The sequence below is a fragment of the Nothobranchius furzeri genome, chromosome 7, assembly GCF_043380555.1.
Source record: "Nothobranchius furzeri strain GRZ-AD chromosome 7, NfurGRZ-RIMD1, whole genome shotgun sequence".
Classification (NCBI taxonomy): domain Eukaryota; kingdom Metazoa; phylum Chordata; class Actinopteri; order Cyprinodontiformes; family Nothobranchiidae; genus Nothobranchius; species Nothobranchius furzeri.
The window spans coordinates 53,006,472-53,024,123 of record NC_091747.1 but is presented as its reverse complement, the minus strand read 5'-3'; the positions used below and the strand labels follow the sequence as shown (position 1 = coordinate 53,024,123).

Here is a 17,652-nt window from a genome sequence, read left to right as displayed (position 1 = left end):
AAACAAGAAACTTTACGAGTCTGATGAAACCCGCTGGTTTTCCATCAGGCAGTCACAGGGCAGCTACAACGACCCAGTGGCTGTGCTGGGTCAATGTTATCTAGCTCAGTCCGGCTCGGCAGAGGGTGAACGAGCCGAGGCGACGTCGTGCTCTGCTTAAGTGTTATTTTCCCGCTTCAGAAGAAGCGTCCAACGTGTTTTTACGCTTTCTCCGAGACATGTCACGTCGCTAAGTTGTTAGCGCCGCCCGCTAACACATCAATAGTGCAGCGTAGCCTATTGGGGGTTTTAAGGGTTCAGATGAAAACACCCAACCTCTCAGGCTGCTCACACATCGATCTTAAGTTGTCGCTGTTGCGCTCACGCCGTAATACAGTATTAGATGCGGTTAAAGTCAGACATGGAAATTTTTTTTTACATGAATAAGTGATTCTTAGCCTGGTGGGAGGAGAACCTGGCCTAGTAAGCACTGGAGGAAACCCTGTCAAGGTCGTCAACACTCGTTTATCTTAATGCTATTGAAACATGTAAACCACAAAGCATTATATCCACTGCTACCTTTCTAATTTTTAACTCCGTAACTTATGCTGTAACTTCACCTTGCCCTGCCCCTTGCTGCCTGCTGGCTGTGATCACAAGCGACAACATAGTAGTTCCCACTGCTTCTTCGGGAAACAGCGCAAAAAAAAAAAAACTTGGGATCTTGTAGGCGTGGCGGTGGGATTTCAGCCGTGGCGGGCCGCCACGGCTACGCCTATGTAAGGGAAACCCTGACGTGTCTGCAGCACGATTACACACTCGTTTATTTAGTTTATCAGCAAAAAAAAGTTTATTTGGGGGTGACTTGCTCTTTAAGTAATTTTCTTGAGGCCTTCTTTTTACTTTTACTCCACTACATTTTAAAGCAATTATATGTACCGTCTACTTCACAACATTTTCTACAGAGTTTCAAAAGTTAAAGTACTTTAATTAGCATTTTCTTCATCCCCCACCTTACTCGTGGTCGGATGGAGACCAGCAGCACACTGCCTTGTCTGCACCAGACTGCAGTTCTAAGGGTAATAGTACTTTAATTTGTGCTGTGACCCCTCACCTCCAGTCTAACAAAACACTTCTACACACAGTTAGTTACTTATGTACTTTTACTTTAAAGTGTATTTGAAAATGCATACTTTACTACTTTTACTTTAGTCAAAAACTTATTGGATACTTCCACTTTTATTTAAGTATTTGTTTTAACCCCTTTATCTGTACTTTTACTTATATAAAAAAAAACAAGTATTTCTACCACTGGAGTTTAGGTTTGTTTTTGATTCACAGTAAATATTGACCCTTAGAGATCCCTGGTGCATTTTTTTCGTGCGAGGGTCCCCAGTGTAACTTTATTAAGGAACCTCCAAGGGCTACGAATTCATTTATTTCCTCTTGCTTTCTTGTTGTACCTGTACAGTTTTTATTACATATAATTAGTGTTGTTAAAAAAATCGATACCTTAAATCTTATAAATCGATGCTAAAAGTGGTATCTAAATTAGATATTCCATCCCTGTGGTATCAATATTATGGACTATTATACACAGCCTTCTTCAAGTACACCGACACGCACGACAGCCAGATGCCGTAAAGCAGCCTCCGCCTCCCAGACAAACAGAAGAAGACGCTGCATGGCTACATTGCAATTTCCCACACAAGTTGTCTCAGATCCAAGTTTTGTCTGCCAAATAAATAAACAAAAACGTAAACAGCGAATTTGGGAGGCGCTTCACAGCCCAACTTAATTAGCATACCAAGTCCGACACGTAGTTGTATATTCACGCTTATGTGCTTAAAGGAAACTCCCGTTTATTGCAACCCGGACTTAATTTCTAGCATGCAGTACGTTTGTTTACTCACGCTGACAACTTTGGTGCTACTTGGATTCCCCGGGGTATTTAGAGCCATCGGCGAATCGCCATCAGTGTATATCCATATAACGGGTGCGGACGGGCACCCATGGTGCAGCCTAGAAATAAGACCTTATCTGCACCAAAACATCTCAATGTCGAAAGGTTTTGTTAGGAATCATTAACATGATTCCCCTGTTCGTTTGGAGCGAGTCTGGGATTTCTAGGCGTGAACAGACTAGCCATGGCTAATCTAACCGGCGCTTTTAATGACGTCACTGCCGTGCGCCAATCTGTTTTTATTAAGATTACTGGTAGATGTACCTTTGTCCTACTGTGGAGAAATTTGTTTCTCCCTTTATTGACCAACAGAGTTGTTCAAAAGTACAGAACAAAACATATGGCATTACATCTTATGACAAAAATGCACCTTAAACAGAGTTTAAGCAGCAAAACATCATTCTGCAAATAGTGTATATATATATAGTGAGACAATTCATGATTTAAAGTGTTAACTTTCGCCAGTTTTTGTATGCACATTTAAAAAATGCTGATACTTGAAAGGTTTAAGCACTTTACACACTTAATTCTTAACGTTTAATTTTTGCAATATAAATTGAGGAATGCTATTTTTTGAGTAAACTTGTTCAATAAATTGGTGTTTTCAAATAGTATCGAAATCGAGTATCGAGTTTTTTTCCAGTATAGAATCGAGTTTGAAATTTTAGTATCGTGACAACCCTACATATAATCAAATTTTGATTAGTAGAACATGTTTATAAACCAGATTTTAAAAAGTAATCGCAGCAACCTGGTTTGTATTAGAGATGTTCAGATTTTAGATCCAAGATATTTTAGTTTTTTGAACATGTGTAAAACACCAAAAACTGCCTCTTTAGTGAGACTAACTGTGAAATAAGCCTGATGGGAAAATTGGGACCATAAAGGAATGCACATGTCCAGCAACAATACTTTTAAGCTTTGGCATTCAGAACCTGATTGATTGGTTTTAAGGGGCCCAGCATTTGCCAGGAAAACATTCCTCAAGCTTTGACACCGACGACTATTGAAGAGTTGAGGCAATGCAGGTTGGGGTCTGTTTAGGTGCAGACACCGAGTTGTGATCTTAACGTCTGCAGCCTGAGCAGAAATCATGAATTAGTAGATCAAGTCAGGAATTTTTCCTCTAAGGTTTTAACTGTTCTGTTTTGGTGAACTTTTCCCTACTGGAACTAAATGTTTAATGCCTTTATGCGAGTTCATCACAAGGTTTAACATGTTGCAGGCTGTTATAGTTAGCCCTCTGATCAATAACTAAAAAAATACGTGTTATTGTTTTGTATTTCAAAGAAAAAATGCTCCGTACTCAACAACTGAGTAACTAGCATGGTACGCCATCCTATATATGTGAATACATAGTCTGGCCACCACCCATAGACAGAGCTTGGTCGTAGGGTGTAATCTATGGTTGTCTTTCAAACTGTCTCAGCATGCTATTGGACAAGGAACAATGTGACATACTTACCACTACAGATGTCAGTCAGCAATACATTGCCATACATTGTCGAAGAAGACACAAATACAGTCTTCTTCTAAATAAAGGACTTAAAGTAGTTTTCCAGAGTTTTCCCCTTTCAGAAATTATGAATAATCTTTCAGAAATCCGTCAAAGTGATTGTCTCATTATGTGCTGTGATATAATATAAGCAATACATCTTTTTTTTTCTTTCTTTTTGCTAAGCACGCCCCCTGCCCTGCAGAGCTTAGTGCAATAGGAAACTGAGCGCCGACCAGACTAACCAATAGCGTTAGACTACCGCTTACCTGCTTCACATTTAAGGAATACCTCGGCTGATGCAGAGTTGATGAACTTTTGACGGACAAGTAAGTTTCTAAAATATAAATATATGAGAGCACAACATGACATAATAATACTTGTAAAACAATGTGTTTTAGCTCTGTCGGCTACAGAAGCACATTTATAACTAAAGACATGTAATCGCCATCTTAAAAAAACAACTGTAGAGATTATTTGTGTGATATGCTTGTCAGTCACTAGCTGGTACCATCGAATAAGATAAATACTCCGGAAAGAGGCTTTAAGTACCTCTATCAGCTCTTGACTCAAAGAAAAGCTCAAGTCTAGATAATCCAAAGTTGAGGCCAAAGCCATTTCAAATGAGCTGCCGCCATCTTTGTTTTTCCACTCTATGGCATCACTTGCCCACCAACCCGATAGAGCGCTGTGATTGGCATAACACAATACTGCTCAGGTCAGTAGTATAGCTGCTGAGGGTCAAGTGGAACGGGGCTAAACTGACATGCAGAGCAAGATCATTTTGCTTCGGCTACTGTCTGTCTAGATTTATGGATTAGTTAGTAACGGTTTTCATAATTGGTTTTAGAAACCTTGTAGGTATAAAAAGTACCAAAACAATACCTTAACAACATTGATGAAGCTGGTAATCTTTCCTGAATTTCAGTTTCTCATTATAAATAACAGGAATACCAAGCTAGCAAGGTAAAGTCAAGAACATTTGGAGCGTAGGTGTACAATTGTCTCATTATCTTGGTTTATGTAACTCACCTTTGGCATATTAAAGCTCTTACTTTGTTTCTCTCAATGAACAAACATGTTCATCTTGTTGAATCAACTTCAGGACTCTAAATTTTAGCCTGTTTAGTTGGTCAGAATCTATTTTTGTTTTATGGTTCATTGTTAAGGAATCAAAGCTACGTATTGAAACCATCTATACAACAAGTAATAATGAGTTTATTTTCTTATACATAGATTTAGAGGCAAAAGCATATTTTCATGCCTCTAAAGGCAAATTGTTTCCAGCTGAAATGTCCTTTATAGCAATAGCAGCACAACTCCTATTTCCCAGTACGACTGTGTGGGCTTAAAACCGGCGGGATGTTTGGATCTGACTATCACTTTGTGTGTTCCTGCATGACTCTTTGAATGATTAAGATGAAACGGTAACCTTCACCAATTGGACTCACATCAGAGAGAGAGCTAACGGGACGGTTCTGCCTTTAAATTCAAATTCATCACTCAGTCACAAATGCTGATGAGTTATCATTTAATTGGGTTCTGGTGTCGATTCTTCTATTCGCTGACTCATCAAAATACACAAACACACCGAACAGATGCCATTTGTGGGATTTAGCATTTATTTTCTCTCCAAATCCTCTCTATTGGTGTCCTGGTCCAATTCCCTCCCTGTAGTCAGACCTGGTCACAGAACATTAATGAAGCTTTTCTTGCTTTTTTTTGACTGCATGATTTTGATGTGTGCTGGGTTTTGTTCTTTCCTTACTTGTTTGTGTGTAAGCCACAACTTTCCCACGTTGTGAAGTCTGGTCTCCCACAGGCCTCTCTCCTCCTCTCATTCCTCTCTCTTTCTACTTTTCCTCTCTTTCTTATGCCTCCCTTCCACTTTGCACCTGTACTCGGCTCTGCAGCCCCAGCTGCTCCCATCTCAATTTGGCGCTGTTGGCCGGAGCCAGTGTTGCACTTGGCATGTCCTCTGAGAACCTGGGGCCACACTTGACGTGCGAGGGCCGGGCGGGCCCCCGCCCTAGTGAAAGCTCCCGTGGCCATGAGTTAAGAGCAGACGCATTAGAAGGAGGGCTGTGGCCTCAAGAAAGACCTGCAGGAATTCTGGGAGTAATGCGCTGACTCATTTTATAGTTTGGCCGAGTCATTCATCAAGAAAAGTCACATAACGAGAGAAGGAAGAAGAAATGTTCAGGGAAATTATATATTCTTGCAAAAGCTATTATATGACAGCTTCTGTTGGGATTTTTCATGTTGGACATTTTTTAGCTAGTTATGTACAAGAAGCACAAGGGAAATGTCTTCATCTTATGTGTGGCTACACACAAAATGGCAATGACAAAATCCACTTATGGGTGATTGTCTCTATTCAAACACAAAATCTGTTCACCTGCTCATGTGGAGAAAAGACATTTTTGCTACTGCAGGTAGGATAGGATAGGACCAAACTTTGCAAAGCAAGAATTTGGTCTAGATCAAGTGGCTGGGGAGAGGAAAGTCTGGGCCTCTGGACTTAGGCTGCTGCCCCCGCGACCCGATTCTGGATAAGCGGAAGAAAATGGATGGATGGATATCACAATACATAAGACAATCAGACAGTATTTCTGAAAAATCATACATTATTAGTGAAAGGGGAAAATTCCATATTGCAGCTTTAACATCTGTTGCTGCACTAGGTCAAGCTAAAAAATGTAAAATAAGGTAAAAATTCCATGTTACAACACTAAGCTAACCGCTAACAACATTAGCACTCTGAAAGCTATTTGCAGTACAATTAAGTTAGGGCACGTGAAAGCAATATCAAACTGTTTACCTGCCGGTTTTATGGCTGTGTTTTTAAAGTCACTGTTCAATAAAATGCCAGAAAAAAACATTTAGTAAAAATTTACTTGTTAGAGAATGATCGCTGCAAACTCCAGCATTGTCCATTTCAACGCATCCTGTTTTTAGCCGTAGACTACGGATCCACTTTTTCCATCTTCTTTCAGTACATTTTTTTTAATTAAGTCTTTTGTGGTTCACTACATTCGGGACATGAAAAACGCGTTTGTCTTTGTCCCGGTTAGAGTGGTTGAAATATCTGTAGACAGCACAAAGTAAACAACAACAAAGTAAAATTGGGTTCTGTCCACCATCTGCATTTGGTGACATGAAAGCTATGCCATATGAAACCCAGCAATATGTTGTAATATATTTTTTAAATTTGTATTTAAAGGGACTTTATGGAGTTTTGAATTTTTATGCTCGCGATTGCCCCCTCAGGCCAAAAGCGTAACGGCAGCTTCAATAAACTCGTGCACGAGGTGCGCATGCTGTACGTGCACACTCCTTAACAAAAATAACAGCTGAGACAGTCCTGTGTGTGTGTGTGTGGCCCGGAGGACAGAGGACAGGAGAACGCGCAGCTAATTAATTTAATAATTTGGTTCTTTACCTTTCTCTTCAGTACAGTCGACAAAGGTTTATGATGGGTCAGTCTTCCTGCATGCTCAGATCATTCCCTTCCCTTTGCTTGAAAAATTGTTCCAAAATGAAAGTTGAACCCACATCTTTATCTGTGAATTCAATGCCGTTCGGCGAGTCTCAAATAAAAATATGGGCATCTTACTGTAAAAAAATATACCATTAATGTAAAAAAGAAACTCTAAATGAACTATGTTCACATCCAGAATCGAACCCGGGTCTTCCGCATGAGAGTCCGCCGTCTTACTGGGTGAGCTACAGCACCAGTGCCATCTGCTGTATCTGTAATATTTATATCCTTGATGACAGCTGAAACAACGTTCAAAGAACGGTTCGGAGCGAAAATGGCTATTTTGTTGCTAATTTGCAGGAAGTATCTAGAAGAAAGTAGCTAAGGGTCCTCAGAAATGTAGCTAGGTTCATCACTAGGCGTTAGGAACAGCGACAAAGTCGCTGAGTTGGCACTACCTCTCTCTCTGCTGCTAAATCTACGGATAGCAAATGCTTCGGGCTATGCCTGAGCGTGAACGCGCATGAAGCAGCCTGCTCGACCCGAGCATCTCTCTTTTTCTGTGATTTTACAGAAAAACAGGCAATCACAGTAAAAATGCCAGGGCTCATTCTACGGGACCAGGACATTGCAGGAGAATGTATGAAGAAGAAATTCATTATTTCTATACATGTTTTGGCTGTCAAACTTCCATAATGCCCCTTTAAAATTAACATTTTAATTTAATCTTTTAGTTCTTTTTAAAAAGAACTAAAAGATGGAATTAGAATTTAAACACAGCAAGAACACACCAAAGAAGATTTTAATTTGTATGTTTGAACATTTAACCTAAATCAAATGTATGTCTGTAAAAGCAAATGTTTTTTATACGTTATCAAAAAAGCTTCACCAAATTCACCTGCAAGAAATGCTTCTTTCCATTAAGAGCCAACATAACAATACTGAATACAGTCTGGGAACGGGACCCTAATTGAGACATATTTCCATAAATCTCTGCTTGTGTCGACCACATACCGAGGCTGCGCGTCTTTGTGAATATAAGTGAATATTTGCAGCGATGAAGGCAGACGGGGAGAAGGATATTAAAATCCTTGCTTTTCTTGCTTCTTATTAGTTTTCCCACTGTTTCTCTTTTCGTGTCTTCAACTCCTCTCTTCTTCCTGACCCCCAGGGAGGGGGAAGGGAAGGGGTATCACACATGCAGACCTTTAAATCTGCTCTGTGACAGTTCAGACCCACTCTGTCAAAGCCCCGTGAAAGAGAGTGTAATCTATGTTCAGGGCGAGAAGAAAGAGGAGAGGATATATGTTCCTGAGCTTTGTTTTGCATCCATGAGCTGAGATTCAATAGCAGGGCATTACTCACCTAGTTGGCCAACAGACCATTGTGTAGTAATTGACCCTGATGAAGTGGTGGGCCTTTAATTTGGGAATGATGTAAACGGAGTGAATTGTTGACTGGGTTAGAGCTTTATTTCCTCTTTTTAAAATCTGTTTTCTCTGTAAATGATGTAGCAAATGCCTCTTTAAAAACAAATGTCTTCTTTTCAATTTTGTTTATTCCAGGTACCATTATCCTGTTCCTAAGATCTTCTATGTGCAGCTTTCTGTGGGGAGTCGGGAGTTTATTGGGGAGGGACGAACCCGCCAAGCAGCGAGACACAACGCTGCCATGAAAGCTCTCCAAGCCCTGCGCAATGAACCCATCCCCGAACGGCCACCGCAGGTAAAATCCAACACGACTGAAGGTTTTCCTCCACTTGTTGACTTTTGTGATGCTGCTATGTTTTTACTACACTGCTGGATAAATGTATAAATACTGATAAAAATATTAAGTTGCCTATCTCCTGCATCAGCGTCTGATTGAAAATAGACGGTGAAACTCTAGGATTTGAAAATCCTCACAGATCTAAGTCACACCGTCAATTAACATTCATGGACTCACCCATCTTGACTCATGACAGGGAAGGCTGTTGTTGGTTCAACGTCCAGGAAACCGCAGAGAACGTTTTGACTAGTGGAAGCTAACCGTTAGCATTACCAACTCCACCACACAGCAGATCTCCTCCAGGCTTGAGTTATTTGTGGAGATAAAACATCAACATTGCAAAGCAAACAGAGTCAGTGGTAGAGTTGCGTTGCTGTTAGCCAATCCGAGGCGAGATGTCCACATACCAGGAAATGAGACTCTAGACCCTGTCTTGTTCAACTCATCTCTGATCTGACTCATTTCTAATTCCTAAAACAGGAGCACCGGAGCTTTTCCCCTTGAGTACGACTTACAAGGCATTCATTCCTACTAGAGACCACTGCAAATGTGTTAAAAATATGAGTAAAGTAGATTTTTTTTAAAGGGTGGGTTTTCAGAACCCTTATAAACATGAATATGAATCGGGATTTTCTCACCGCTAGTTGTCTCCTTAAAACCGTTTTCATCAAAGGCGTTTAAACCAACCCCTCTAGGCTGAAAACCCTCGCTTAATTAAAACTGAGACAAATTGATGCTGCTGATCTCGCCTCTGAATATTTTTTTCTGTGCAGTTACCAAGTTGAGAGTGCAGCCAGCTTTAATTATATTGAATCTAAATCCACCTCAGCTCTAATTACTCTAATGTACCATTTAATCCCTGAGATCTAGTTTACACCTGGCTGGGGTTTTATTTTCTGTTCCTCATTTCTCCTTTTTCCCCTCCTTCACCTCTAGTGTTGGTGCACCTTTCCAAGGTTTCTTGAATTCCATGCTGTTAACCGCTTGTTATCATCTTGTCTACCGGAAATCAAATTACTCCTATATCCCCACCGCCTGGCATCACTGGTGGTTATTCAAAACGCTTTGGCTCCTCTCACTTGCCTGCCTCGATGTCTGATGGCGTCGGCCATCATCAGTCAGCTCTTTGTTTGCTTCGGCCGAGTCTTGATTTACAAATTGAGCTGCATTGTGTCTGCAGTATAAGCTTGCCATTCTGTTTCTGAGCGAGTGTGTGTGCGTGTGCGTGTGTGTGTGTGTGTGTGTGTGTGTGTGTGTGTGTGTGTGTGTGTGTGTGTGTGTGTGTGTGTGTGTGTGTGTGTGTGTGTGTGTCTGTGTGTGTGTGTGTGTGTGTGTGTGTGTGTGTGTGTGTGTGTGTGTGTGTGCGTGCGTGCGTGCGTGCGCGCGCGCGTACGTGTGTGTGTGTGTCTGGACACCCTGCGGCTAAAAGTGTTTCTTTTCAAACCTTTGATTTTAAGGAAAGTTTCATGTAAATATCATCATCATCAGTGTAATTAAAGTTTGAAGACACAGGTAGGATGACATTTTGCATCTTAAGTCATACAAAAGATTAAAACAATAAAGATTAAATACAGAAATTATTTAGTTGATTCTAATTTTGAGGTTTTAGATGCTACTTTAAGCTGTAAAATGTGATATAAAGATGAAAAACACTGGTCTGTTTTTTCCTTTCGTCCAAGGGACCAAGATTGATGCAAAAGAAAGTAAAAGTGAGATTTATTTACAGTTTTGCAGAATTAATCTGTTGTTCTTATCATTTGATGTAGAATGGGTTTCCCCTCATAAAACCAACCAAAACAGAATGTGAAATAGTTCTTTACTTTCTTGGCATCACTTTCCCTTTGAATTTGCCCCTTCTGGGTCACCGCTGAACAGTTTCTCTGTGCTGTTGCAGTGTACTTTCCTCAGGAACTCATTGACCCTCACACGTTCAAGTAAAAGTCAGATTTTGTCTCATATTCATCACAAGGACACCGCTAGTCTGCCTGGTCCTTCATGTGTATTCTTCACTTTTACACTCGCTGACACATTCAGATTCTCAACATTTGCCAGCTCGTTTAGGAAACCTTGAAAATGAATAGATGCCGTCATTCACACATATTAAATATTTATAATGAAAGAGAAGGAAATAACCTTGAATAGCATGAATACAAAATGGAATTGAAGTGACTGGGCCTAGTCGTTTTTGTTACATAGATGAGGTCAAAAGAGTTGGATTTTAGTTGTTTTTCTTCTTGATCAAAAGTTTTGCTGAACGATTAAAGGTAAAGCTAATGCAGTCTGCCAAGTCTGACAAATATTTTTGCCAAAATTATACATTAAACAACCAGGGGCCTCATTTATCAAGCTTGCTTACGCACAAAACGGGGTCGGAAAACTGCGTAAGCAACTTTCCACGCTAACTTTGGGATTTATGAAAAAAAAAAACTTAGTGGAAAAATGTTCGCAACTTTAAGTTGACTGAGAACCTGGCTTACACACATGTTGGACATGGAGAGCACCTGCAGTGCTGCTGCTGATAAGGATAAAATTATGAAATCCTGCAGCATTATCACTTGTACTGCTTCGTTTTCACACGGATCAAGACCCCCACACGCACACACATGCTCACGCACACACACACACAGCCTGAAGCGCATAATATGGAATGCAGAATATCAGCAGGGGGACAGATTGAGACAGAATTTCATGTGTCTGTGACAGTGTGTGTCCTGTCACTGTAACCCGATTGATCATGCATCCTGGCTACTTGGCTAAAGGAGATCTCGGTTTGGGTGACTGGTTAGCACACATGACTTTCACCCGGGAGTCTGGGGATCAAATCCCGATCGGACCATTTTTTTAATATCCGCCACAGATCTCTCTTAAGAATTCACAACATTGACGGCTTCAGCAACGCTGTGCCACTCCGTGGATTTTCTCTTATTTGTTTTGCAAAAGCACTTCCTTTCATTTCTCCACCTCACCCACAGGTACCTGAATTTCTGCTTCTGTTAAATTGCGCTTCCTTGATCTGCCTTGATCTACGGTCGCCATCGTCATTGGTGGAGCGCTGCAACAGCCGGCTTATGTATATGCATGAGATCCACAAGGCACTTTGCATTGACTATTTATGGCAGTAAGTGGGCGTGGTGGCGGTGGGATGTGACTAAAATGCAGCTGAGAAACATTCTCGTTAGTCTCCGATGTAGAAAGCGGAGATTGCGTGCAGCTGTGCGTACTCCATGTTTGATAGATCACAAACCTACTTGGCGTAAGTACATTTTTTTTGCTGAGCTTAAGTACGGTTTTAGCAAGGATTCTACGCAATTTTTGATAAATGAGACCGCTGGTGCCTGTAGGCGCTTAAGCCACGTTGACCCAAAGTTGCAAAGTGTTGTTAAATTTAACACTTTTTACTTGTGTCAAAAGGGAACCCAAGTTACACCCATCTATACCCGGACCACGAGTCCCCGGAAATAAGAAAAAATGAATTCAAGTCAATAGGGCTATAAAAGCTTTTTTCTAATCCCGTTGCCATGGATTTCACATCTTGATGCCAAGAAAGCACTTATTTTTGAACAACAGCAAAAGTTGTTTTAGGTTTTGTGTGAAACCTGCTCACAGTGCCAAAACCACTGGTAAATGGTTTACAGACCATGGTAGTACTGTGCTCAATTGGCCTGCCAGCTCTCCTGACCTGAACCCCAGAGAGAATCTGTGGGATATTGTGAAGAGAAAGTTGAGAGACGCAAGACCCAACACTCTGGATGAGCTTAAGGCCGCTATCGAAGCTTCCTGGGCCTCCATAACATCTCAGCAGTGCCACAGGCTGATTGCCTCCATGCCACGCCGCATTGAAGCAGTCATTTCTGCAAAAGGATTCCCGACCAAGTATTGAGTGCATAACTGAACATAATTATTTGAAGGTTGACTTTTATTTGTGTTAAAAACACTTTTCTTTTATTGGTCGGATGAAATATGCAAATTTTTTGAGATAGTAATTTGGGGTTTTCATGAGATTTATGCCAAAATCATCAATATTAGAAACAATAAAAGGCTTGAACTACTTCAGTTGTGTGTAATGAATCTAATATATATGAAAGTCTAATGTTTATCAGTACATTACAGACGATAATGTACTTCATCACAATATGCTAATTTTTTGAGAAGGACCTGTATACATGCATATATATTTATGTGTGTGTGTATATATATATATATATATATATATATATATATATATATATATGCAAACTCAGAATTGCAGAATAAAGTATAAAATGTAAAGTATAAAATCTTAAATTGTTGAATCTTTGTTTTCCTCAGATTCTTGTTTCTTTATATTATATTTAATTACAGTACTTGTAAAGTTTCTGTTCTACACACACAGTTTGGGACTTCTCCCACACTATGCTAGTAGTTGTGCATGATGAAGAATTATCTGAACATCTAAAATGCCCCAAAGTTTTCCACAACATTCTATGTGTCATAACAAAATGCATGTATGTCTCAGTGGGATTAACTTTTGTACAGTTGGTACAATGCGACTGCTTCCTGTGAAATCCAAGAAATCTCATCTGAAAGTATAAATCTTGTGGCGTATCAGGTCACACAATGAAGCAGGGAGAAGGGAAGCGCCCAGAGGGAAAGACGGCAGCTATTCAGGATTAGTCTGACAATGAGCTGGACATGAAAAGATAAAAATCCCAGCCATTCCCCTGCTTTCCCATAGACAACTGGCAGCAAAAAGCCCCTTGTTGTACGAATTGATACGATCTCATTGGCGTAAAATAGGTTTAGAGTCACCGATAGCTGCCATATTCATAAATTTGGTTGACTCATGCAAACCACAAACATTTTAATAGATTTTATAAAATCTATTTTGACTGAAAAGCTTTGACATTGGCCCTGCCCCAAAACCACGAGCATGACAGAAACTGTGTCACTTAGATTATTTTATAACATAATGATAAAATCGTTATATTATTTTCTCTTTTTGATTTTGATACGTAACTAAACAGTGATTCTTAAATTCAATAGATTTTCCATTTTTCATTCTTGTCCACTCATCTGGGTCAGAGACCCAGGGTTTGCACCCCCAGCAGTGAGGCCCAAGCCCTCTTCTCACTAACAGCCTCCACCTGTGAGACCCCAAGGCATCCCCTTGCCAGCCTGGTGATATAACAACGTATTTATCTACTTTAAACACACTGTGTATGACTCGTCTTTGCTTGTCATCCAGAGTCTTCTGGCGCTGATCTGTAGCTGGCAACAGCCACAGAACTCAAAGAACAGTCACCTTTTGTTTATAAAAATGGACTGCAGTATCCAAATTTGACCACATGATGCCGCCCCCCCCCCCCCCACACACACACACACACACACACACACACACACGTGGAGTTGGCAATCCACCCTTTTCCGCTCGAGAGCCATAGCCTCGGAGGTGCTACACCAGATTACATGGTATTAAGCTGTTTTCCAGGAGGCCAAATCTGGATAAGACATACAGACTCAATAATAGATATGTGGCTAGTTTAGCATGGTTGCCACTTATATTGCTGCCATTTGTCTGTTTTTTTTTTACAGATCACCAAAGAAATATGTCATACATTTTATTTGATGACTTATTTGAAATCCTGTATGTTTTCTCCTAGAGCCCTGAGGAGAAAACAGAGGTTCAGGAAGGAACTGATGCAAGTAAATCAGAGATCAGCCTGGTTTATGAAATCGCTCTCAAGAGGAACTTGTCTGTTAATTTTGAGGTAAGAAACAGGAAGCAGTGGTCAAACATTACACTGAACTACTTATTTACCAGAATTAGGTCATGTGATGTCAGTATTACCGGTGAATTACCATGAATCATAACTCAGAGTTAATGTGGGATGAAGGTAAGGCCTTCTGCTTGGATAATGTGTTATTAGGAATCATGTTTTCCAAGCTGAAGAATTTCAATCTGTGAATTTTTACTGAACTGAAAGTTTGCCGTAGCTGCATGGAAAGATAAGATTATGTTCGAGTCTGAGACAACTTATAAAATAATTATTATAATAAAAAAAGTTTCTGGGTTTAGGTAATCACAAAATTGATTTGTAATTTTTTCTGCTCAAAAGAAAAGGAGAGTTGTCTTTCCTCCGGATGCGTTCATCATGAGTTAGACTTCCTGGGATTCTATGAACATCATTCAGTCACCTGCTAAACATCATTTCTGTGTTGCGCAACCTCATAAAGCATGACATTAACAGTGACCTGGATAAAACTCACAAGTGTACAGTCATCTCTCTTATAGTTTCTGCTTTGCCATTTTCTTACAGACATTAAATTGAGTAGAGATAATCTCAAAAACAACACATGAAAACTTCCTTGATTCTTTTCTGTAAACATAAAACCAATCAGAAGAAAAGAAGAGGAAGGCCGATTTTCCATCAACCTTCAGAGCCTGTGTAGTTTCAATGTGTCCTCGTTTGACCTGCTCTGTCTTTCTTGGCGTTTACCGTATCTTTGCTGACTCATCCAATACTCTCTCTCCCACCCACCACCCGTTCTTCTTCTTCTTCTGCTGTACTCAATAAGGGGCCAAAAACCAGCAAAGCTCAGTTTACACTGAGTTTCCCCTCCCTCCTCCCTCAGACCTCCCTTCCACCTCCACCACTCCCAAATTCACACATAGGACGGTTGTGTGTGGAGGGGAAATGGGTGGGAGGCAGACGTAAGCATGGTTTCGTTATAAGAGCTAAAACATTTGGGAAATGATGGAGGAAATCTGTTAAATCCTCCAATTTCCCTTTACATTGTTCAGAAATGAATTTGCTCATCAGAGCAGGACAGGTCAGGCCATCCTGGAACTGGAGTTAATGATTTTATCCTGCTAAATCTGGGCTGTGGCGATTAATCATCTGTTATGTCTTTGGCACTATCTGGAATTACACCAATTTTATTTTCAGTCCATTAAATTTAGAAACTGAAAGCGGGTTACAGCCATACTGGTGTCTGAATGTTTATCACAGCCAGCTGATGAGTAAATCAGTGACCTTCCCTACCTTTTTAACATTTTGTCTTTTTCTTATGATCTTTCGACCACTAATTCAACAATTCTGCTCCAGCCTGGTTTGTTGACCTCCATCATCGTACCATGTTTTCCAATATAAACAGACCCAGCCAGCGTAGCTCTCTGATAATAAAGTGATGTGGTGTAAAAAATCCACTGTGTGCACGCAGCTATAAAAGTTTGAGGCCTAACTTGATTGTGGAGAAAAACAAGTCTGAGAAACTTGGCTTTATCATCACAAATCATTCTGTTTCTCCAAATTGAAAGCATGTTAACCTCTGGGTAATTATTGATTTCTCACAGGGTCTAAAAGTTGCGTAAGTCACTTTCTACTAGGGCTGGGCGATATCGCCTAAAATCAATATCACGATATATTGAAGATTTCACCTTGATAACGATAAATGGACGATAACTACAGGTATGCGCAGAGACAAAATTGTCCACTAGATGGGGCTGTCACATGTATCACGTTGAGTCACAATTTTAGTGACTCAAGGTGGTACAGCTTCTTTAAGGGACATGAACATTGCCAACCAACACACATCTTTTCATTTTTTCATTATCATATTTATTGACATGGGAACATTTTTCTCGATAAGACTCAGAAATTTCGATAACAATAAGTTTTTGATTTATTGCCCAGCCCTACTTTCTACACAATCTTTGTGATGGGAAAATAAATGTAACTTTCTGCAAATGCTGACCATTGCGCCTGCTGACATTGTGGAGATGGGTAAACTGGCAACACATCCAGTGAGATTGCAAAATGCTGAATTTCAGCCCTATTAAGATTTGTAAAATGAGAGATAAATGATCCGCACTTGTACAGCGCCTCTCAGAGTAAGGACTCCAAAGCGCTTTACACTACAGTGTATCATTCATCCATCCACACACACATTCACACACTGATGGTGATGAGCTACGATGTAGCCACAGCTGCCCTGGGGCACACGGACAGAGGCGAGGCTGCCGAGCACAGGCGCCACCGGTCCCTCCGCCCTCCACCAGCAGGCTTAAGGGTTAAGTGTCTTGCCCAAGGACACAACAGCACAATTCTCTGTCCGGAGCCAGGATCGAACCTGCAACCTTCCGATTACTGGACAACCCACTCAACCTGTTGAGCTACTGCTGCCCAGTGAGTTGTAGGCTCACACACTCACACACACACACACACACACACACACACACACACACACACACACACACACACACACACACACACACACACACACACACACACACACACACACACACATGCTGCACCAACAGTCAGCTCCCACCGTCGCCTTTGAACTAAGTAAAAATGAGAATATGAATGAAAATGCTTTGCATTTAAGAGTTATATCACAGTATTTTCATATAGCAGTTGCACTTATTTGTGCATTAATTATGATGAGATGCATATCAATTCATGTGATTACTGAGTACATAGACTGCTGTGACACTCGTGTATAATGCTTCACAATGGATGCAATGGCACTTTGTAAAGATCATGCCAATGATGAGTTTTTAGAGTCCACAAAGATTTCTTGGCCCGTGATGATAACTGACTAAACAGCCGATTTAGATCTATGTCAGGGTTTCCCCTAGAAAATGAGTTAAGCCTGGCGGATTCGGCTGTCAGAGGCGGGGGGGGGGAGGGGGGGGGGGTAGTAGCACGTTCCTTGCCTCAGTGCTCCTGCGGGGGTGGGGGGGTGGCACATGTTCCGCTGCCGTTTCTCACCAGTATCAGCGGATGGATGGCTCTAGTTTCGTTGCGCCGTTCGTGTCAGCGGACACTGTAGGGTCGGGGAAGGGGGCGGGGCATGACGCTTAGTCTGGTGGGTGGCCAAGCGAAACCTGGCGGGCCGTCAGGCTCTTAACGTGCTGGGGGAAACCCTGTATGTGCTGAACTAGGCCTGGTGTTTGTTCAACTGACCTGCAGGCACAGTTCAATC

General features: G+C 41.0%; 1 protein-coding gene across 2 annotated transcripts in view; it reads left to right on the top strand.

The window, feature by feature from the left end:
• The window catches only part of stau2 (staufen double-stranded RNA binding protein 2), a 119,278-nt gene that overhangs the window by 21,531 nt on the left and 80,095 nt on the right, over window positions 1-17,652 (top strand). For both annotated transcript variants that reach the window (XM_015955282.3, XM_070553205.1), the window contains exons 6-7: window positions 8,484-8,643; window positions 14,325-14,432. In XM_015955282.3, coding sequence (XP_015810768.1) covers window positions 8,484-8,643; window positions 14,325-14,432 — 268 coding nt within the window. The remainder of the gene's footprint in view (window positions 1-8,483; window positions 8,644-14,324; window positions 14,433-17,652) is intronic.